The sequence below is a fragment of the Oncorhynchus keta genome, unplaced genomic scaffold (assembly GCF_023373465.1).
Source record: "Oncorhynchus keta strain PuntledgeMale-10-30-2019 unplaced genomic scaffold, Oket_V2 Un_contig_3917_pilon_pilon, whole genome shotgun sequence".
NCBI lineage: Eukaryota > Metazoa > Chordata > Actinopteri > Salmoniformes > Salmonidae > Oncorhynchus > Oncorhynchus keta.
Genome location: NW_026287502.1, coordinates 249985 through 272505, shown reverse-complemented (window position 1 = coordinate 272505; position 22521 = coordinate 249985). Strand labels below are relative to the sequence as shown.

At 52.1% G+C, this 22521-nt stretch overlaps 1 protein-coding gene across 1 annotated transcript in view; it reads left to right on the top strand.

Moving 5' to 3' along the window:
• Nucleotides 1–2074: 2074 nt before the first annotated feature.
• The window catches only part of LOC127924292 (anoctamin-1-like), a gene marked incomplete at its 5' end in the record, with an annotated part of 41594 nt that continues 21147 nt past the window's right edge, over nt 2075–22521 (top strand). Inside the window, one exon of the mRNA XM_052508872.1 lies at nt 2075–2253. Coding sequence (XP_052364832.1) covers nt 2075–2253 — 179 coding nt within the window. The remainder of the gene's footprint in view (nt 2254–22521) is intronic.

Here is a 22521-nt window from a genome sequence, read left to right as displayed (position 1 = left end):
GTGATGAGATAATGTCCTCTAATGTCACTGTTGGACGTGATGAGATAATGTCCTCTAATGTCACTGTTGGACGTGATGAGATAATGTCCTCTAATGTCTCTGTTGGACGTGATGAGATAATGTCCTCTAATGTCTCTGTTTGACGTGATGAGATAATGTCCTCTAATGTCACTGTTGGACGTGATGAGATAATGTCCTCTAATGTCACTGTTGGACGTGATGAGATAATGTGTAGTAATGGAGACTGGAGTGATATTCAATAATAATGTTGGCTTTGTTTCATGCAGATTGTTTTGCTGCTGTAAACCTTAAAACAACAGTGTGTGATCTCACGGCTGTAAGCAGTTTAATATAGAGCAGATTTATATGATCATATCAGGGAGAGACCATAAGACACGATCTGCCTTCAGGGACCAGCTTCTCCTGGGAACCACCTCCACACACACACACACACACACACACACATGTAGTGTGTGTGTATAACCTGTTAGCATGTATCTTGATAGCGTTTAAACCTGTTAGCATGTGGCCTGTGAGCGTGTGTGTAGGTGGTTCCCAGGGAGACTAACTACGCCTGACAGGCTACATGCTAACAGGCTTAAATGCTATCAGGATACATGCTAGCAGGCTATATATATACACACACACACCGACCCCTGACAGAACCCATCTGGATTCTCTGGAGTTAGTTTTCATTATGACCGAGGTTGTCATGGAGATGTAACTGTCACTGTAAACATGTTACAGTTGTGTGGAAGTTGTCATGGTGATGTTATTCCAGGCTTTTTAATAGAGAGGTGTTAAGGCTACTTGTGGCTCTGTAGCAATGATGCTGCCACTAACATGGCTAGCAGGCTACATTCTTTCAGGCTAACAGGCTACATGCTAACAAGTGACAGGCTAACCTGCTAACCTGCTAACAGGCTACATGCTAACAGGCTTAAAAGCTCACAGTATACAGGCTAAATGCTAAACAGGCTACATGTCAAACAGGCAACATGCTGACAGGCTACCTAAAAGGGATACTGCGAGATCTCATCGTTTTTCTACTTACCCAGAGTCCGACGAACTCATTTATACCATTTTTATTTCTCTGCATGCAGTTTGGAGGTCATTGAAGTTAGCATCTCGTTAGCTTAGCACAATTGCTGGAAGTCTCCTCTCAAAAGCAGGGAAATGGACCATCTAACTACTCCAAAGCTGGGTGTTTGGTCATTTATAGTCTTACAAGCTATACATAGTAATCAATATTTTATAAATATTTTATATCCACTTCCTCATTGTGTCCTGAGGCTCGCGAAGTGGCACAGCGGTCCTAAGGAACTGCATCTCAGTGCTAGAGGCGTCACTACAGATCCTGGTTCGATTCCAGGTTGTATCACAAGCGGCTGTGATTGGGAGTCCCATAGGACAATTAGCCCAGTGTCGTTAGGGTTTGGCCAGGGTAGGCCGGCATACCTAGTTAACTTACCTAGTTAAAGTCGCGTAACGATGTATAGAGATTACAAGGTGTCTGTCTCATTATGGTATAGAGATCACAAGGTGTCTGTCTCATTATGGTATAGAGATCACAAGGTGTCTGTCTCATTATGGTATAGAGATCACAAGGTGTCTGTCTCATTATGGTATAGAGATTACAAGGTGTCTGTCTCATTGTGGTATAGAGATCACAAGGTGTCTGTCTCATTATGGTATAGAGATCACAAGGTGTCTGTCTCATTATGGTATAGAGATCACAAGGTGTCTGTCTCATTATGGTATAGAGATCACAAGGTGTCTGTCTCATTATGGTATAGAGATCACAAGGTGTCTGTCTCATTATGGTATAGAGATCACAAGGTGTCTGTCTCATTATGGTATAGAGATCACAAGGTGTCTGTCTCATTATGGTATAGAGATCACAAGGTGTCTGTCTCATTGTGGCGTCTGAGTGCCATTGAGACAGATTCAGTTTTGCGATCATGCTGAGACATAAAAATGGTATCAATGAGTTAGTCTGATTCTGGGTGAGTAGAAAAAGCTCCTAAATGTCAACCTCACAGTCTCCCTTTATTGTGCTCTCTCTCCCTGTCAGGCGTTTGTGATCTCGTTTACCTCAGACTTCATTCCCAGGCTGGTGTACCAGTACATGTTCAGTCAGACAGGCACCATGCACGGCTTCATAGACCACACCCTCTCTCACTTCAACGTGTCCAACTTCAGACCCGGCAACGCCCCCACCTCCTCATACCTCCCTGAGACCAGCGTCTGCAGGTTAGTGCCACATACACACACTGTTGTCTCTGCTTTCATTGAAGCCTCCGTGCAGGAGGCCGGTAGTCAGAGGATTGTTGTCACCTCGTTAGTATGCGGTGGGCCCCGATTGGTGTCACCTCGTTAGTACGGTGGGCCCCGATTGGTGTCACCTCGTTAGTACGGTGGGCCCCGATTGGTGTCACCTCGTTGCACGTTAGTACGGTGGGCCCCGATTGGTGTCACCTCGTTAGCACGTTAGTACGGTGGGCCCCGATTGGTGTCACCTCGTTAGCACGTTAATACGGTGGGCCCCGATTGGTGTTAGTACAGTGGGCCCCGATTGGTGTCACCTCGTTAGCACGTTAGTACGGTGGGCCCCGATTGGTGTCACCTCGTTAGCACGTTAGTACGGTGGGCCCCGATTGGTGTCAGTACAGTGGGCCCCGATTGGTGTTAGTACAGTGGGCCCCGATTGGTGTCACCTCGTTAGCACGTTAGTACGGTGGGCCCCGATTGGTGTCACCTCGTTAGCACGTTAGTACGGTGGGCCCCGATTGGTGTCTAGTACGGTGGGCCCCGATTGGTGTTAGTACAGTGGGCCCCGATTGGTGTCACCTCGTTAGCACGTTAGTACGGTGGGCCCCGATTGGTGTCACCTTGTTAGCACGTTAGTACGGTGGGCCCCGATTGGTGTCACCTCGTTAGCACGTTAGTACGGTGGGCCCCGATTGGTGTTAGTACGGTGGGCCCCGATTGGTGTCACCTCGTTAGTACGGTGGGCCCCGATTGGTGTCACCTCGTTAGTACGGTGGGCCCGATTGGCGTCACCTCGTTAGTACGGTGGGTCCCGATTGGTGTAACCTCGTTAGTACGGTGGGTCCCGATTGGTGTCACCTCGTTAGCACGTTAGTACGGTGGGCCCCGATTGGTGTCACCTCGTTAGCACGTTAGTACGGTGGGCCCCGATTGGTGTCACCTCGTTAGCACGTTAGTACGGTGGGCCCCGATTGGTGTCACCTCGTTAGCACGTTAGTACGGTGGGCCCCGATTGGTGTCACCTCGTTAGCACGTTAGTACGGTGGGCCCCGATTGGTGTCACCTCGTTAGCACGTTAGTACGGTGGGCCCGATTGGTGTCACCTCGTTAGTACGGTGGGCCCCGATTGGTGTCACCTCGTTAGTACGGTGGGCCCCGATTGGTGTCACCTCGTTAGCACGTTAGTACGGTGGGCCCCGATTGGTGTCACCTTGTTAGCACGTTGAGTACGGTGGGCCCCGATTGGTGTCACCTCGTTAGCACGTTAGTATGGTGGGCCCCGATTGGTGTTAGTACGGTGGGCCCCGATTGGTGTCACCTCGTTAGTACGGTGGGTCCCGATTGGTGTCACCTCGTTAGTACGGTGGGTCCCGATTGGTGTCACCTCGTCAGCACGTTAGTACGGTGGGCCCCGATTGGTGTCACCTCGTTAGTACGGTGGGTCCCGATTGGTGTCACCTCGTTAGTACGGTGGGCCCCGATTGGTGTCACCTCGTTAGCACGTTAGTACGGTGGGCCCCGATTGGTGTCACCTCGTTAGCACGTTAGTACGGTGGGCCCCGATTGGTGTCACCTCGTTAGCACGTTAGTACGGTGGGCCCCGATTGGTGTTAGTACGGTGGGCCCCGATTGGTGTCACCTCGTTAGCACGTTAGTACGGTGGGCCCCGATTGGTGTCACCTCGTTAGCACGTTAGTACGGTGGGCCCCGATTGGTGTCACCTCGTTAGTGCGTTAGTACGGTGGGCCCCGATTGGTGTTAGTACAGTGGGCCCCGATTGGTGTCACCTCGTTAGTACGGTGGGCCCCGATTGGTGTCACCTCGTTAGCACGTTAGTACGGTGGGCCCCGATTGGTGTCACCTTGTTAGCACGTTAGTACGGTGGGCCCCGATTGGTGTCACCTCGTTAGCACGTTAGTACGGTGGGCCCCGATTGGTGTTAGTACGGTGGGCCCCGATTGGTGTCACCTCGTTAGTACGGTGGGCCCCGATTGGTGTCACCTCGTTGAGTACGGTGGGCCCCGATTGGTGTCACCTCGTTAGTACGGTGGGTCCCGATTGGTGTCACCTCGTTAGTACGGTGGGTCCCGATTGGTGTCACCTCGTTAGCACGTTAGTACGGTGGGCCCCGATTGGTGTCACCTCGTTAGCACGTTAGTACGGTGGGCCCCGATTGGTGTATGAGTACGGTGGGCCCCGATTGGTGTCACCTCGTTAGTACGGTGGGCCCCGATTGGTGTCACCTCGTTAGTACGGTGGGCCCCGATTGGTGTCACCTCGTTAGCACGTTAGTACGGTGGGCCCCGATTGGTGCCACCTCGTTAGCACGTTAGTATGGTGGGCGCACCGATTAGTGTTACCTCGTTAGCACGTTAGTACGGTGGGCGCCGATTGGTGTCACCTCGTTAGTACGGTGGGCGCACCGATTGGTGTCACCTCGTTAGTACGGTGGGCGCACCGATTGGTGTCACCTCGTTAGTACGGTGGGCCCTGATTGGTGTCACCTCGTTAGCACGTTAGTATGGTGGGCGCACCGATTGGTGTCACCTCGTTAGCACGTTAGTACGGTGGGCCCCGATTGGTGTCACCTCGTTAGTACGGTGGGCCCCGATTGGTGTCACCTCGTTAGCACGGTGGGCACCGATTGGTGTCACCTCGTTAGCACGTTAGTACGGTGGGCCCCGATTGGTGTCACCTCGTTAGTACGGTGGGCCCCGATTGGTGTCACCTCGTTAGCACGTTAGTACGGTGGGCCCCGATTGGTGTCACCTCGTTAGTACGGTGGCGCACCGATTAGTGTCACCTCGTTAGTACGGTGGGTGCCGATTGGTGTCACCTCGTTAGTATGGTGGGCGCACCGATTGGTGTCACCTCGTTAGCACGTTAGTACGGTGGGCCCCGATTGGTGTCACCTCGTTAGCACGTTAGTACGGTGGGCCCCGATTGGTGTCATCTCGTTAGTACGGTGGGCGCACCGATTGGTGTCACCTCGTTAGTACGGTGGGCGCACCGATTGGTGTCACCTCGTTGAGTACGGTGGGCGCACCGATTGGTGTCACCTCGTTGAGTACGGTGGGCGCACCGATTGGTGTCACCTCGTTAGTACGGTGGGCGCACCGATTGGTGTCACCTCGTGGCTGGCCCAGATGATGTTTAAAGAGTGGCTGGTCCAGGTGATGTTTAAAGAGTGGCTGGCCCAGATTATGTTTAAAGAGTGGCTGGCCCAGATGATGTTTAAAGAGAGGCTGGCCCAGATGATGTTTAAAGAGAGGCTGGCCCAGGTGATGTTTAAAGAGTGGCTGGCCCAGATTATGTTTAAAGAGTGGCTGGCCCAGGTGATGTTTAAAGAGTGGCTGGCCCAGGTGATGTTTAAAGAGTGGCTGGCCCAGGTGATGTTTAAAGAGTGGCTGGCCCAGATGATGTTTAACGAGTGGCTGGCCCAGATGATGTATTTTTATTTTTTTATTTCACCTTTATTTAACCAGGTAGGCTAGTTGAGAACAAGTTCTCATTTGCAACTGCGACCTGGCCAAGATAAAGCATAGCAGTGTGAACAGACAACACAGAGTTACACATGGAGTAAACAATTAGCAAGTCAATAACACAGTAGAAAAAAATGGGCAGTCTATATACAATGTGTGCAAAAGGCATGAGGAGGTAGGCGAATAATACAATTTTGCAGATTAACACTGGAGTGATAAATGATCAGATGGTCATGTACAGGTAGAGATATTGGTGTGCAAAAGAGCAGAAAAGTAAATATATATATTTTTTAAACAGTATAAAAACAGTATGGGAATGAGGTAGGTGAAAATGGGTGGGCTATTTACCTATAGACTATGTACAGCTGCAGCGATCGGTTAGCTGCTCGGATAGCTGATGTTTGAAGTTGGTGAGGGAGATAAAAGTCTCCAACTTCAGCGATTTTTGCAATTCGTTCCAGTCACAGGCAATAAAGAGTGGCTGGCCCAGATGATGTATAAAGAGTGGCTGGCCCAGGTGATGTATAAAGAGTGGCTGGCCCAGGTGATGTATAAAGAGTGGCTGGCCCAGGTGATGTATAAAGAGTGGCTGGCCCAGGTGATGTTTAACGAGTGGCTGGCCCAGATGATGTATAAGAGTGGCTGGCCCAGATGATGTTTAACGAGTGGCTGGCCCAGATGATGTTTAACGAGTGGCTGGCCCAGATGATGTTTAACGAGTGGCTGGCCCAGATGATGTTTAACGAGTGGCTGGCCCAGATGATGTATAAAGAGTGGCTGGCCCAGGTGATGTTTAACGAGTGGCTGGCCCAGGTGATGTTTAACGAGTGGCTGGCCCAGATGATGTTTAACGAGTGGCTGGCCCAGATGATGTTTAACGAGTGGCTGGCCCAGATGATGTTTAACGAGTGGCTGGCCCAGATGATGTTTAACGAGTGGCTGGCCCAGATGATGTTTAACGAGTGGCTGGCCCAGATGATGTTTAACGAGTGGCTGGCCCAGATGATGTTTAACGAGTGGCTGGCCCAGATGATGTTTAACGAGTGGCTGGCCCAGATGATGTTTAACGAGTGGCTGGCCCAGATGATGTTTAACGAGTGGCTGGCCCAGATGATGTTTAACGCCAGTGGCTGGCCCAGATGATGTTTAGAGTGGCTGGCCCAGATGATGTTTAACGAGTGGCTGGCCCAGATGATGTTTAACGAGTGGCTGGCCCAGATGATGTTTAGAGTGGCTGGCCCAGATGATGTTTAGAGTGGCTGGCCCAGATGATGTTTAGAGTGGCTGGCCCAGATGATGTTTAGAGTGGCTGGCCCAGATGATGTTTAGAGTGGCTGGCCCAGATGATGTTTAGAGTGGCTGGCCCAGATGATGTTTAGAGTGGCTGGCCCAGGTGATGTTTAAAGAGTGGCTGGCCCAGATTATGTTTAAAGAGTGGCTGGCCCAGATTATGTTTAAAGAGTGGCTGGCCCAGATTATGTTTAACGAGTGGCTGGCCCAGATGATGTTTAACGAGTGGCTGGCCCAGATGATGTTTAGAGTGGCTGGCCCAGATGATGTTTAGAGTGGCTGGCCCAGATGATGTTTAGAGTGGCTGGCCCAGATGATGTTTAGAGTGGCTGGCCCAGATGATGTTTAGAGTGGCTGGCCCAGATGTTTAACGAGTGGCTGGCCCAGATGTTTAACAGTGGCTGGCCCAGATGTTTAACGAGTGGCTGGCCCAGGTGATGTTTAACGAGTGGCTGGCCCAGGTGATGTTTAGCGAGTGGCTGGCCCAGGTGATGTTTAACGAGTGGCTGGCCCAGGTGATGTTTAACGAGTGGCTGGCCCAGATGATGTTTAGAGTGGCTGGCCCAGGTGATGTTTAAAGAGTGGCTGGCCCAGATGATGTTTAAAGAGTGGCTGGCCCAGGTGATGTTTAAAGAGTGGCTGGCCCAGATTATGTTTAAAGAGTGGCTGGCCCAGATTATGTTTAACGAGTGGCTGGCCCAGATTATGTTTAACGAGTGGCTGGCCCAGATGATGTTTAACGAGTGGCTGGCCCAGATGATGTTTAACGAGTGGCTGGCCCAGATGATGTTTAACGAGTGGCTGGCCCAGATGATGTTTAACGAGTGGCTGGCCCAGATGTTTAACGAGTGGCTGGCCCAGATGATGTTTAACGAGTGGCTGGCCCAGATGATGTTTAGAGTGGCTGGCCCAGATGATGTTTAGAGTGGCTGGCCCAGGTGATGTTTAACGAGTGGCTGGCCCAGGTGATGTTTAACGAGTGGCTGGCCCAGATGTTTAACGAGTGGCTGGCCCAGATGTTTAACGAGTGGCTGGCCCAGGTGATGTTTAACGAGTGGCTGGCCCAGGTGATGTTTAACGAGTGGCTGGCCCAGATGATGTTTAGAGTGGCTGGCCCAGATGATGTTTAGAGTGGCTGGCCCAGATGATGTTTAGAGTGGCTGGCCCAGATGATGTTTAGAGTGGCTGGCCCAGATGATGTTTAGAGTGGCTGGCCCAGATGATGTTTAGAGTGGCTGGCCCAGGTGATGTTTAGAGTGGCTGGCCCAGGTGATGTTTAACGAGTGGCTGGCCCAGGTGATGTTTAGCGAGTGGCTGGCCCAGGTGATGTTTAACAGTGGCTGGCCCAGGTGATGTTTAACGAGTGGCTGGCCCAGGTGATGTTTAGCGAGTGGCTGGCCCAGATGATGTTTAGAGTGGCTGGCCCAGGTGATGTTTAAATAGTGGCTGGCCCAGATGATGTTTAAAGAGTGGCTGGCCCAGATGATGTTTAAAGAGTGGCTGGCCCAGATGATGTTTAAAGAGTGGCTGGCCCAGATGATGTATAAAGAGTGGCTGGTCCAGGTAATGTTTAAAGAGTGGCTGGCCCAGATGATGTTTAAAGAGTGGCTGGCCCAGGTGATGTTTAAAGAGTGGCTGGCCCAGATGATGTTTAGAGTGGCTGGCCCAGATGATGTTTAGAGTGGCTGGCCCAGATGATGTTTAGAGTGGCTGGCCCAGATGATGTTTAGAGTGGCTGGCCCAGATGATGTTTAACGAGTGGCTGGCCCAGATGATGTTTAACGAGTGGCTGGCCCAGATGTTTAACGAGTGGCTGGCCCAGATGATGTTTAACGAGTGGCTGGCCCAGATGATGTTTAGAGTGGCTGGCCCAGGTGATGTTTAGAGTGGCTGGCCCAGGTGATGTTTAGAGTGGCTGGCCCAGGTGATGTTTAGAGTGGCTGGCCCAGATGTTTAACGAGTGGCTGGCCCAGATGTTTAACGAGTGGCTGGCCCAGATGATGTTTAACGAGTGGCTGGCCCAGATGATGTTTAACAGTGGCTGGCCCAGATGATGTTTAGAGTGGCTGGCCCAGGTGATGTTTAAAGAGTGGCTGGCCCAGATGATGTTTAAAGAGTGGCTGGCCCAGATGATGTTTAAAGAGTGGCTGGCCCAGATGATGTATAAAGAGTGGCTGGCCCAGATAATGTTTAAAGAGTGGCTGGCCCAGATGATGTTTAAAGAGTGGCTGGCCCAGGTGATGTTTAAAGAGTGGCTGGCCCAGGTAATGTTTAAAGAGTGGCTGGCCCAGGTGATGTTTAAAGAGTGGCTGGCCCAGGTGATGTTTAAAGAGTGGCTGGCCCAGATGATGTTTAAAGAGTGGCTGGCCCAGGTGATGTTTAAAGTGGCTGGCCCAGGTGATGTTTAAAGAGTGGCTAGCCCAGGTGATGTATTTTTATTTTTTTATTTCACCTTTATTTAACCAGGTAGGCTAGTTGAGAACATCTTTATTTAACCAGGTAGGCCAGTTGAGAACACCTTTATTTAACCAGGTAGGCTAGTTGAGAACACCTTTATTTAACCAGGTAGGCTAGTTGAGAACAAGTTCTCATTTGCAACTGCGACCTGGCCAAGATAAAGCATAGCAGTGTGAACAGACAACACAGAGTTACACATGGAGTAAACAATTAACAAGTCAATAACACAGTAGAAAAAAATGGGCAGTCTATATACAATGTGTGCAAAAGGCATGAGGAGGTAGGCGAATAATACAATTTTGCAGATTAACACTGGAGTGATAAATGATCAGATGGTCATGTACAGGTAGAGATATTGGTGTGCAAAAGAGCAGAAAAGTAAATAAAAAAAATTAAAAAACTGTATAAAAACAGTATGGGAATGAGGTAGGTGAAAATGGGTGCGCTATTTACCAATAGACTATGTACAGCTGCAGCGATCGGTTAGCTGCTCGGATAGCTGATGTTTGAAGTTGGTGAGGGAGATAAAAGTCTCCAACTTCAGCGTTTTTGCAATTCGTTCCAGTCACAGGCAATAAAGAGTGGCTGGCCCAGATGATGTTTAGAGTGGCTGGCCCAGGTGATGTTTAACGAGTGGCTGGCCCAGATGATGTTTAACGAGTGGCTGGCCCAGATGATGTATAAAGAGTGGCTGGCCCAGGTGATGTTTAACGAGTGGCTGGCCCAGGTGATGTTTAACGAGTGGCTGGCCCAGATGATGTTTAACGAGTGGCTGGCCCAGATGATGTTTAACGAGTGGCTGGCCCAGATGATGTTTAACGAGTGGCTGGCCCAGATGATGTTTAACGAGTGGCTGGCCCAGATGATGTTTAACGAGTGGCTGGCCCAGATGATGTTTAACGAGTGGCTGGCCCAGATGATGTTTAGCGAGTGGCTGGCCCAGATGATGTTTAACGAGTGGCTGGCCCAGATGATGTTTAACAGTGGCTGGCCCAGATGATGTTTAACGAGTGGCTGGCCCAGATGATGTTTAACGAGTGGCTGGCCCAGATGATGTTTAACGAGTGGCTGGCCCAGATGATGTTTAACGAGTGGCTGGCCCAGATGATGTTTAACGAGTGGCTGGCCCAGATGATGTTTAACGAGTGGCTGGCCCAGATGATGTTTAACGAGTGGCTGGCCCAGATGATGTTTAGAGTGGCTGGCCCAGGTGATGTTTAACAGTGGCTGGCCCAGATGTTTAACAGTGGCTGGCCCAGATGTTTAACGAGTGGCTGGCCCAGATGTTTAACGAGTGGCTGGCCCAGGTGATGTTTAACAGTAGCTGGCCCAGGTGATGTTTAACGAGTGGCTGGCCCAGATGATGTTTAGAGTGGCTGGCCCAGATGATGTTTAGAGTGGCTGGCCCAGATGATGTTTAGAGTGGCTGGCCCAGATGATGTTTAGAGTGGCTGGCCCAGATGATGTTTAGAGTGGCTGGCCCAGATGATGTTTAGAGTGGCTGGCCCAGATGATGTTTAGAGTGGCTGGCCCAGGTGATGTTTAGAGTGGCTGGCCCAGGTGATGTTTAGAGTGGCTGGCCCAGGTGATGTTTAGAGTGGCTGGCCCAGGTGATGTTTAGAGTGGCTGGCCCAGGTGATGTTTAACGAGTGGCTGGCCCAGGTGATGTTTAACGAGTGGCTGGCCCAGGTGATGTTTAACAGTGGCTGGCCCAGATGATGTTTAGAGTGGCTGGCCCAGGTGATGTTTAGAGTGGCTGGCCCAGGTGATGTTTAAAGAGTGGCTGGCCCAGATGATGTTTAAAGAGTGGCTGGCCCAGATGATGTTTAAAGAGTGGCTGGCCCAGATGATGTATAAAGAGTGGCTGGCCCAGGTAATGTTTAAAGAGTGGCTGGCCCAGATGATGTTTAAAGAGTGGCTGGCCCAGGTGATGTTTAAAGAGTGGCTGGCCCAGGTGATGTTTAAAGAGTGGCTGGCCCAGGTGATGTTTAAAGAGTGGCTAGCCCAGGTGATGTATTTTTATTTTTTTATTTCACCTTTATTTAACCAGGTAGGCTAGTTGAGAACACCTTTATTTAACCAGGTAGGCCAGTTGAGAACACCTTTATTTAACCAGGTAGGCTAGTTGAGAACACCTTTATTTAACCAGGTAGGCTAGTTGAGAACAAGTTCTCATTTGCAATTGCGACCTGGCCAAGATAAAGCATAGCAGTGTGAACAGACAACACAGAGTTACACATGGAGTAAACAATTAACAAGTCAATAACACAGTAGAAAAAAATGGGCAGTCTATATACAATGTGTGCAAAAGGCATGAGGAGGTAGGCGAATAATACAATTTTGCAGATTAACACTGGAGTGATAAATGATCAGATGGTAATGTACAGGTAGAGATATTGGTGTGCAAAAGAGCAGAAAAGTAAAAAAAAAATATTTAAAAAAAAATAATAAAAAAACAGTATAAAAACAGTATGGGAATGAGGTAGGTGAAAATGGGTGGGCTATTTACCTATAGACTATGTACAGCTGCAGCGATCGGTTAGCTGCTCGGATAGCTGATGTTTGAAGTTGGTGAGGAGATAAAAGTCTCCAACTTCAGCGATTTTTGCAATTCGTTCCAGTCACAGGCAATAAAGAGTGGCTGGCCCAGATGATGTATAAGAGTGGCTGGCCCAGATGATGTATAAAGAGTGGCTGGCCCAGGTGATGTATAAAGAGTGGCTGGCCCAGGTGATGTATAAAGAGTGGCTGGCCCAGGTGATGTATAAAGAGTGGCTGGCCCAGGTGATGTTTAACGAGTGGCTGGCCCAGATGATGTATAAGAGTGGCTGGCCCAGATGATGTTTAACGAGTGGCTGGCCCAGATGATGTTTAGCGAGTGGCTGGCCCAGATGATGTTTAACGAGTGGCTGGCCCAGATGATGTATAAAGAGTGGCTGGCCCAGGTGATGTTTAGCAGTGGCTGGCCCAGGTGATGTTTAACCGAGTGGCTGGCCCAGATGATGTTTAACAGTGGCTGGCCCAGATGATGTTTAACGCAGTGGCTGGCCCAGATGATGTTTAACGAGTGGCTGGCCCAGATGATGTTTAACGAGTGGCTGGCCCAGATGATGTTTAACGAGTGGCTGGCCCAGATGATGTTTAACGAGTGGCTGGCCCAGATGATGTTTAACGAGTGGCTGGCCCAGATGATGTTTAACGAGTGGCTGGCCCAGATGATGTTTAACGAGTGGCTGGCCCAGATGATGTTTAACGAGTGGCTGGCCCAGATGATGTTTAACGAGTGGCTGGGCCAGATGATGTTTAACGAGTGGCTGGCCCAGATGATGTTTAACGAGTGGCTGGCCCAGATGATGTTTAACGAGTGGCTGGCCCAGATGATGTTTAGAGTGGCTGGCCCAGATGATGTTTAGAGTGGCTGGCCCAGGTGATGTTTAACGAGTGGCTGGCCCAGGTGATGTTTAACGAGTGGCTGGCCCAGATGATGTTTAACGAGTGGCTGGCCCAGATGATGTTTAACGAGTGGCTGGCCCAGATGATGTTTAACGAGTGTCGCCCAGATGATGTTTAACGAGTGTCTGGCCCAGATGATGTTTAACGAGTGGCTGGCCCAGATGATGTTTAATGAGTGGCTGGCCCAGATGATGTTTAACGAGTGGCTGGCCCAGATGATGTTTAACGAGTGGCTGGCCCAGATGATGTTTAACGAGTGGCTGGCCCAGATGATGTTTAACGAGTGGCTGGCCCAGATGATGTTTAACGAGTGGCTGGGCCAGATGATGTTTAGCAGTGGCTGGCCCAGATGATGTTTAACGAGTGGCTGGCCCAGATGATGTTTAACAGTGGCTGGCCCAGATGATGTTTAGAGTGGCTGGCCCAGATGATGTTTAGAGTGGCTGGCCCAGGTGATGTTTAACAGTGGCTGGCCCAGGTGATGTTTAGCAGTGGCTGGCCCAGATGATGTTTAACGAGTGGCTGGCCCAGATGATGTTTAACGAGTGGCTGGCCCAGATGATGTTTAACGAGTGTCGCCCAGATGATGTTTAACGAGTGTCTGGCCCAGATGATGTTTAACAAGTGGCTGGCCCAGATGATGTTTAATGAGTGGCTGGCCCAGATGATGTTTAACGAGTGGCTGGCCCAGATGATGTTTAGAGTGGCTGGCCCAGATGATGTTTAGAGTGGCTGGCCCAGATGATGTTTAGAGTGGCTGGCCCAGATGATGTTTAACGAGTGGCTGGCCCAGATGATGTTTAGAGTGGCTGGCCCAGATGATGTTTAGAGTGGCTGGCCCAGATGATGTTTAGAGTGGCTGGCCCAGATGATGTTTAGAGTGGCTGGCCCAGATGATGTTTAAGTGGCTGGCCCAGATGATGTTTAAGTGGCTGGCCCAGATGATGTTTAAGTGGCTGGCCCAGATGATGTTTAAGTGGCTGGCCCAGATGATGTTTAGGTGGCTGAGTGATGTTTGTGGTGGCTGGCCCAGATTATGTTTAAGGTGGCTGGCCCAGGTGATGTTTAGGTGGCTGGCCCAGTGCCCCAGTTGTCTTGATAGATGTGGAGGGTCATCTCCTTCAGTTGTTCTTGAGTAGATGTGGAGGTCAACTCCTTTGGTGTCTTGATAGATGTGGAGGGTCAACTCCTTTAGTTGTCTTGATAGATGTGGAGGGTCAACTCCTTTGGTTGTCTTGATAGATGTGGACGGTCAACTCCTTTTGTTGTCTTGATAGATGTGGAGGGTCAACTCCTTCAGTTGTCTTGATAGATGTGGAGGGTCAACTCCTTCAGTTGTCTTGATAGATGTGGAGGGTCAACTCCTTTCGTTGTCTTGATAGATGTGGAGGGTCAACTCCTTTAGTTGTCTTGATAGATGTGGAGGGTCAACTCCTTTAGTTGTCTTGATAGATGTGGAGGGTCAACTCCTTTGGTTGTCTTGATAGATGTGGAGGGGGTCAACTCCTTTGGTTGTCTTGAGAGATTTTGGTTTTCTTCCTCTAAGTTTGGTGTAGGTTTTTTCTTTTGTTGGCCTCTAAGTGGGCAAATTTAGTGTATCTCATGGTGGGTATCTTTTAGGTTCCAGTTGTTGTTTCTAGTGGACAGCCCCTTGAGTGTCTTTCATAACCCCTCCTATAGCCCCACCTGATTCGTTTTAGTTGTTGTCATTGGCTCTTTGTTAGTTCCCCTTCTGTTTGAGGGACAATTTTAGCTTTTCTCGTTGGGGAACGTAAGAGTTGGACTGACATTATAGTCTGGTGCTTGAGGACCCATGGTGTTCCCAAGCTATCAATCAGTCTGTTGTTACCTCTCTCTCCTGCTGCACCCCTCTCTCTCCTGCTGCCCCCTCTCTCCCTGCCACCCCTCTCTCCTGCTACCCTCTCTCCTGCCACCCCTCTCTCCTGCCACCCTCTCTCTCCTGCTACCCCTCTCTCTCCTGCTACCCCTCTCTCCTGCTACCCCTCTCTCTCCTGCCACCCCTCTCTCTCCTGCCCCCTCTCTCTCCTGCTACCTCTCTCCTCCTCCTGCTACCCCTCTCTCTCCTGCTACCCCTCTCTCTCCTGCTACCCCTCTCTCTCCTGCTACCCCTCTCTCTCTACCTTGCCCACCCTCTCTCTCCTGCTACCCCCTCTCTCTCCTGCCACCCCTCTCTCTCCTGCTATGCCCCTCTCTCTCCTGCTATACCCCTCTCTCTCCTGCTACCCCTCTCTCTCCTGCTACCCCTCTCTCTCCTGCTACCCCTCTCTCTCCTGCTACCCCTCTCTCTCCTGCTACCCCTCTCTCTCCTGCCACCCCTCTCTCTCCTGCTACCCCTCTCTCTCCTGCTACCCCTCTCTCTCCCTGCTACCCCTCTCTCCCCTGCCACCCCTCTCTCTCTGCTACCCCTCTCTCTCCTGCCACCCCTCTCTCTCCTGCTACCCCTCTCTCTCCTGCCACCCCTCTCTCTCCTGCCACCCCTTTCTCTCCTGCTACCCCCTCTCTCTCCTGCTACCCCTCTCTCTCCTGCTACCCCTCTCTCTCCTGCTACCCCTCTCTCCCTGCCACCCCTCTCTCTCCCTGCCCACCCCTCTCTCTCCTGCTACCCCTCTCTCTCCTGCTACCCCTCTCTCTCCTTCTACCCCTCTCTCTCCTGCTGCCCTCTCTCTCCTGCTACCCCTCTCTCTCCTGCTGCCCCTCTCTCTACTGCCACCCCTCTCTCTCCTGCTACCCCTCTCTCTCTCTCCTGCCCCCCTCTCTCTCCTGCTACCCCTCTCTCTCCTGCTACCCCTCTCTCTCCTGCTAACCCTCTCTCTCCTGCTAACCCTCTCTCTCCTGCCACCCCTCTCTCCCCTGCCACCCCCTCTCTCTCCTGCCACCCCTCTCTCTCCTGCCACCCCTCTCTCTCCTGCTGCCCTCTCTCTCCTGCCACCCCTGTCTCTCCTGCCACCCCTGTCTCTCCCTGCCACCCCTCTCTCTCCTGCCACCCCTCTCTCTCCTGCCACCCCTCTCTCTCCTGCCACCCCTCTCTCTCCTGCCACCCCTCTCTCTCCTGCCCTCTCTCCTGCCACCCCTCTCTCTCCTGCCACCCCTGTCTCTCTGCCACCCCTGTCTCTCCTGCCACCCCTCTCTCTCCTGCCACCCCTCTCTCTCCTGCCACCCCCTCTCTCTCCTGCCACCCCTCTCTCTCCTGCTACCCCTCTCTCTCCTGCCACCCCTCTCTCTCCCTGCCACCCCTCTCTCTCCCTGCCACCCCTCTCTCTCCTGCCACCCCTCTCTCTCCTGCTACCCCTCTCTCTCCTGCTACCCCTCTCTCTCCTTCTACCCCTCTCTCTCCTTCTACCCCTCTCTCTCCCTGCCACCTCTCTCTCCTGCCACCCCTCTCTCTCCTGCCCCCCCTCTCTCCTGCCACCCTCTCTCTCCTGATGCCCCTCTCTCTCCTGCTACCCCTCTCTCTCCTGCCACCTCTCTCTCCTGCCACCCCTGTCTCTCCTGCCACCCCTCTCTCTCCTGCCACCCCTCTCTCTCCTGATGCCCCCTCTCTCCTGCTACCCCTCTCTCTCCTGCTACCCCTCTCTCTCCTGCCACCCCTCTCTCTGTCACCCCTCTCTCCTGCCACCCCCTTCTCTCCTGCCACCCCTCTCTCTCCTGCTACCCCTCTCTCTCCTGCCACCCCTCTCTCTCCTGCCACCCCTCTCTCTCCTGCTACCCCCTCTCTCTCTTGCCACTCCCTCTCTCTAAATGCTACCCCTCTCTCTCCTGCCACCCCTCTCTCTCCTGCCCACCCCCTCTCTTCCTGCCACCCCTCTCTCTCCTGCCACCCCTCTCTCTCCTGCTACCCCTCTCTTCCTGCTACCCCTCTCTCTCCTGCCCCCCTCTCTCTCCTGCCACCCCTCTCTCTCCTGCCACCCCTCTCTCTCCTGCCACCCCTCTCTCTCCTGCTACCCCTCTCTCCCTGACTGGGATCCCCTCTCTCTCCTGCCACCTCTCTCTCCTCTGCACCCTCTCTCCCTGTTACTGTCTCTCTGACTGCCACCCCCTCTCTCTCCTGCTGCCATTCTCTCTCCTGCCACCCCTCTCTCTGATACCCCTCTGTTTCCCTGCACCACCCCTTCTAGTCATCAGTGTTGCTGGTCCAGTTAACAGTGTTGTCCCTGGCGATGTTCCAACTGTCTGGCTTTAAATCATTAGCTAAATGGCATAACCCAGTGTATGTCCCTGAGAGACTGTTCCAGTCTGGCTTTAAATCATTGTCTTCCTGGCATAACCCAGTGTCTGTCCTACAGCGATGTTCCAACTGTCTGGCTTTAAATCATTAGCTAAATGGCATGGAACCAGGGGTGGATGTCCTACAGCGATGTTCCAACTGTCTGGCTTTAAATCATTAGCTGAATGGCCAACCCAGTGTCTGTCCTACAGCGATGTTCCAACTGTCTGGCTTTAAATCATTAGCTGAATGGCATAGCAGTGTCTGTCCTACAGGGATGTTCCAACTGTCTGGCTTTAAATCATTAGCTAAATGGCATAACCCAGTGTCTGTCCTACAGCGATGTTCCAACTGTCTGGCTTTAAATCATTAGCTAAATGGCATAACCCAGTGTCTGTCCTACAGCGATGTTCCAACTGTCTGGCTTTAAATCATTAGCTAAATGGCATAACCCAGTGTCTGTCCTACAGCGATGTTCCAACTGTCTGGCTTTAAATCATGGCTAAATGGCATAACCCAGTGTCTGTCCTACAGCGATGTTCCAACTGTCTGGCTTTAAATCATTAGCTAAATGGCAAGAGTGTCTGTCCTACAGCGATGTTCCAGCTGTCTGGCTTTAAATCATTGGCTGAATGGCATAACCCAGTGTCTGTCCTACAGCGATGTTCCAACTGTCTGGCTTTAAATCATTAGCTAAATGGCATAACCCTGCAGGTCTGGGTAGAAACTCTGTTCCAGAACTGTAGAGGCAGAACCCTGCCACCCCCACGCCACACAGAGGTGTTACTGTCTGTCTGACTGGGACCCTCCAGGTCTGTTGGTGTTAAAATCCTTCTCCTGCCACACAGGCCGGGTGTTACTGTCTGTCTGACTGGGACCCTCCAGGTCTGTTGGGGGATTCTGTTACGTAACAGTACTGTAGAGACGGTCTGTTTAAAACACACGCCACTTTAAGACTATAGGAATGTCCCTCCAGTGTTAAAGCATGACTAATGAGCCATTCCCCAGAAAACACTATTTGTCATGAATGAAACGTTTTATTCAAGAAAGAGACTATTCAGTAAGGACAGATCATTGTCTTCCTGGGTGGATGGGGACATGGCAGATGGGCCGGATGGGGACATGGCAGATGGGCCGGATGGGGACATGGCAGATGGGCCGGATGGGGACATGGCAGATGGGCCGGATGGGGACATGGCAGATGGGATGGATGGGGACAGGGGTGGATGGAGAGAGAGAGACTCTTCAGTATGGACAGATCATTGTCTTCCTGGGTGGATGGGGACATGGCAGATGGGCCGGATCTTACATGGCAGATGGGCCGGATGGGGACATGGCAGATGGGCCGGATGGGGACATGGCAGATGGGATGGATGGGGACAGGGTGGATGGAGAGAGAGATGCTATTCTATGGACAGATCATTGTCTTCCTGGGTGGATGGGGACATGGCAGATGGGCCGGATGGGGACATGGCAGATGGGATGGATGGGGACAGGGGTGGATGGAGAGAGAGAGACTATTCAGTATGGACAGATCATTGTCTTCCTGGGTGGATGGGGACATGGCAGATGGGCCGGATGGGGACATGGCAGATGGGCCGGATGGGGACATGGCAGATGGGCCGGATGGGGACATGGCAGATGGGCCGGATGGGGACATGGCAGATGGGATGGATGGGGACAGGGGGTGGATGGAGGAGAGATGCCATCTTCCTGGGGGGTGGGCCGGGTGGGGACAGGGGGTGGATGGAGGGAGAGATGCCATCTTCCTGGGGTGTGGGCCGGGTGGGGACAGGGGGTGGATGGAGGGAGAAATGCCATCTTCCTGGGGGTGGGCCGGGTGGGGACAGGGGGTGGATGGAGAGAGAGATGCCATCTTCCTGGGGGATGGGCCGGGTGGGGACAGGGGTGGATGGAGGGAGAGATGCCATCTTCCTGGGGTGTGGGCCGGGTGGGGACAGGGGTGGATGGAGGAGAAATGCCATCTTCCGGGGGTGGGCCGGGTGGGGACGGGGGTGGATGGAGGAGAGATGCCATCTTCCTGGGGGATGGGCCGGGTGGGGACAGGGGTGGATGGAGGAGAGATGCCATCTTCCTGGGGGTGGGCCGGTTGACACTGTTGTGTCAGAGTTGGCTTGATGTCCTCTGGAGTGGTGGACCATTCTTGATACACAGGAAACTGTTGAGTGTGCCAAACCCAGCAGTGTTGCAGTTCTGGACACAAACCGGTTCGCCTGGAACCTACTACCATACTTCCTGTTCAAAGGCACTTAATTCTCATGTCTTGTCTGTTCACCCTCTGCCATTTAGCAGACACTTCTATCCAAAGCGACTTTAAGTAGTGCAGACCTACCTTTTTTGGTCTGGGTGGCCCCAGCAGGAGTCAAACCTCAGCCCTGGAGCAACATGCTCTACCAACTGGACCACACAGGACCACATACTGGGAACTAGAGAAGCTGGGGAGCAACATGCTCTACCAACTGGACCACACAGGACCACATACTGGGAACTAGAGAAGGTAGAGGAGCAACATGCTCTACCAACTGGACCACACAGGACCACATACTGGGAACTAGAGAAGGTAGGGGGCATCATGCTCTGGAACTGGACCACACAGGACCACATACTGGGAACTAGAGAAGCTGGGGGAGCAACATGCTCTACCAACTGGACCACATAGGACCACATACTGGGAACTAGAGAAGGTAGGGGAGCAACATGCTCTACCAGCTGAGCCACACAGGACCACATACTGGGAACTAGAGAAGGTGGCGGGAGCATCATGCTCTACCAGCTGGACCACACAGGACCACATACTGGGAACTAGAGAGCTGGGGGAGCATCATGCTCTACCAACTGGACCACACAGGACCACATACTGGGAACTAGAGAGCTGGGGGAGCAACATGCTCTGCCAACTGGACCACACAGGACCACATACTGGGAACTAGAGAAGCTGGGGGGAGCATCATGCTCTACCAACTGGACCACACTGGGAACTAGAGAAGGTAGATGGCAACATGCTCTACCAACTGGACCACACAGGACCACATACTGGGAACTAGAGAAGCTGGGGAGCATCATGCTCTACCAACTGGACCACACAGGACCACATACTGGGAACTAGAGAAGGTAGGGAGCATCATGCTCACCAACTGGACCACACAGGACCACATAATGGGAACTAGAGAAGCTGGGGAGCATCATTTGCTCTGGACCACACAGGACCACATACTGGGAACTAGAGAAGCTGGGGGAGCAACATGCTCTACCAACTGGACCACACAGGACCACATACTGGGAACTAGAGAAGCTGGGGGAGCACACATGCTCTACCAGCTGGACCACACAGGACCACATACTGGGAACTAGAGAAGGTAGGGGAGCAACATGCTCTACCAACTGGACCACACAGGACCACATACTGGGAACTAGAGAAGCTGGGGAGCAACATGCTCTACCAACTGGACCACACAGGACCACATACTGGGAACTAGAGAAGCTGGGGGAGCAACATGCTCTACCAACTGGACCACACAGGACCACATACTGGGAACTAGAGAAGCTGGGGAGCAACATGCTCTACCAACTGGACCACACAGGACCACATACTGGGAACTAGAGAAGCTGGGGAGCAACATGCTCTACCAACTGGACCACACAGGACCACATACTGGGAACTAGAAGCTGGGGGAGCAACATGCTCTACCAACTGGACCACACAGGACCACATACTGGGAACTAGAGAAGGTAGGGGAGCATCATGCTCTACCAACTGGACCACACAGGACCACATACTGGGAACTAGAGAGCTGGGGGAGCAACATGCTCTACCAACTGGACCACACAGGACCACATACTGGGAACTAGAGAAGCTGGGGAGCATCATGCTCTACCAACTGGACTACACAGGGCCACATACTGGGAACTAGAGAAGGTAGGGAGCAACATGCTCTACCAACTGGACCACACAGGACCACATACTGGGAACTAGAGAAGCTGGGGGAGCATCATGCTCTACCAACTGGACCACACAGGACCACATACTGGGAACTAGAGAGGTAGGGGAGCATCATGCTCTACCAACTGAACCACACAGGACCACATACTGGGAACTAGAGAAGCTGGGGAGCATCATGCTCTACCAACTGGACCACAGGACCACATACTGGGAACTAGAGAAGGTAGGGGAGCATCATGCTCTACCAACTGGACCACACAGGACCACATACTGGGAACTAGAGAAGCTGGGGGAGCATCATGCTCTACCAACTGGACCACACAGGACCACATACTGGGAACTAGAGAAGCTGGGGGAGCAACATGCTCTACCAACTGGACCACACAGGACCACATACTGGGAACTAGAGAAGCTGGGGGAGCAACATGCTCTACCAACTGGACCACACAGGACCACATACTGGGAACTAGAAAGGTAGGGGGAGCATCATGCTCTACCAACTGGACCACACAGGACCACATACTGGGAACTAGAGAAGCTGGGGGAGCAACATGCTCTACCAACTGGACCACACAGGACCACATACTGGGAACTAGAGAAGCTGGGGGAGCATCATGCTCTACCAACTGGACCACACAGGACCACATACTGGGAACTAGAGAAGCTGGGGAGCAACATGCTCTACCAACTGGACCACACAGGACCACATACTGGGAACTAGAGAAGCTGGGGGAGCAACATGCTCTACCAACTGGACCACACAGGACCACATACTGGGAACTAGAGAAGGTAGGGGAGCATCATGCTCTACCAACTGGACCACACAGGGCCACATACTGGGAACTAGAGAAGCTGGGGGAGCAACATGCTCTACCAACTGGACCACACAGGACCACATACTGGGAACTAGAGAAGCTGGGGGAGCAACATGCTCTACCAACTGGACCACACAGGACCACATACTGGGAACTAGAGAAGCTGGGGGAGCAACATGCTCTACCAACTGGACCACACAGGACCACATACTGGGAACTAGAGAAGCTGGGGGAGCAACATGCTCTACCAACTGGACCACACAGGACCACATACTGGGAACTAGAGAAGCTGGGGAGCATCATGCTCTACCAACTGGATCACACAGGACCACATACTGGGAACTAGAGAAGCTGGGGGAGCAACATGCTCTACCAACTGGACCACAGGACCACATACTGGGAACTAGAGAAGGTAGGGAGCATCATGCTCTACCAACTGGACCACACAGGACCACATACTGGGAACTAGAGAAGGTAGGGGAGCAACATGCTCTACCAACTGGACCACACAGGACCACATACTGGGAACTAGAGAAGCTGGGGGAGCAACATGCTCTACCAACTGGA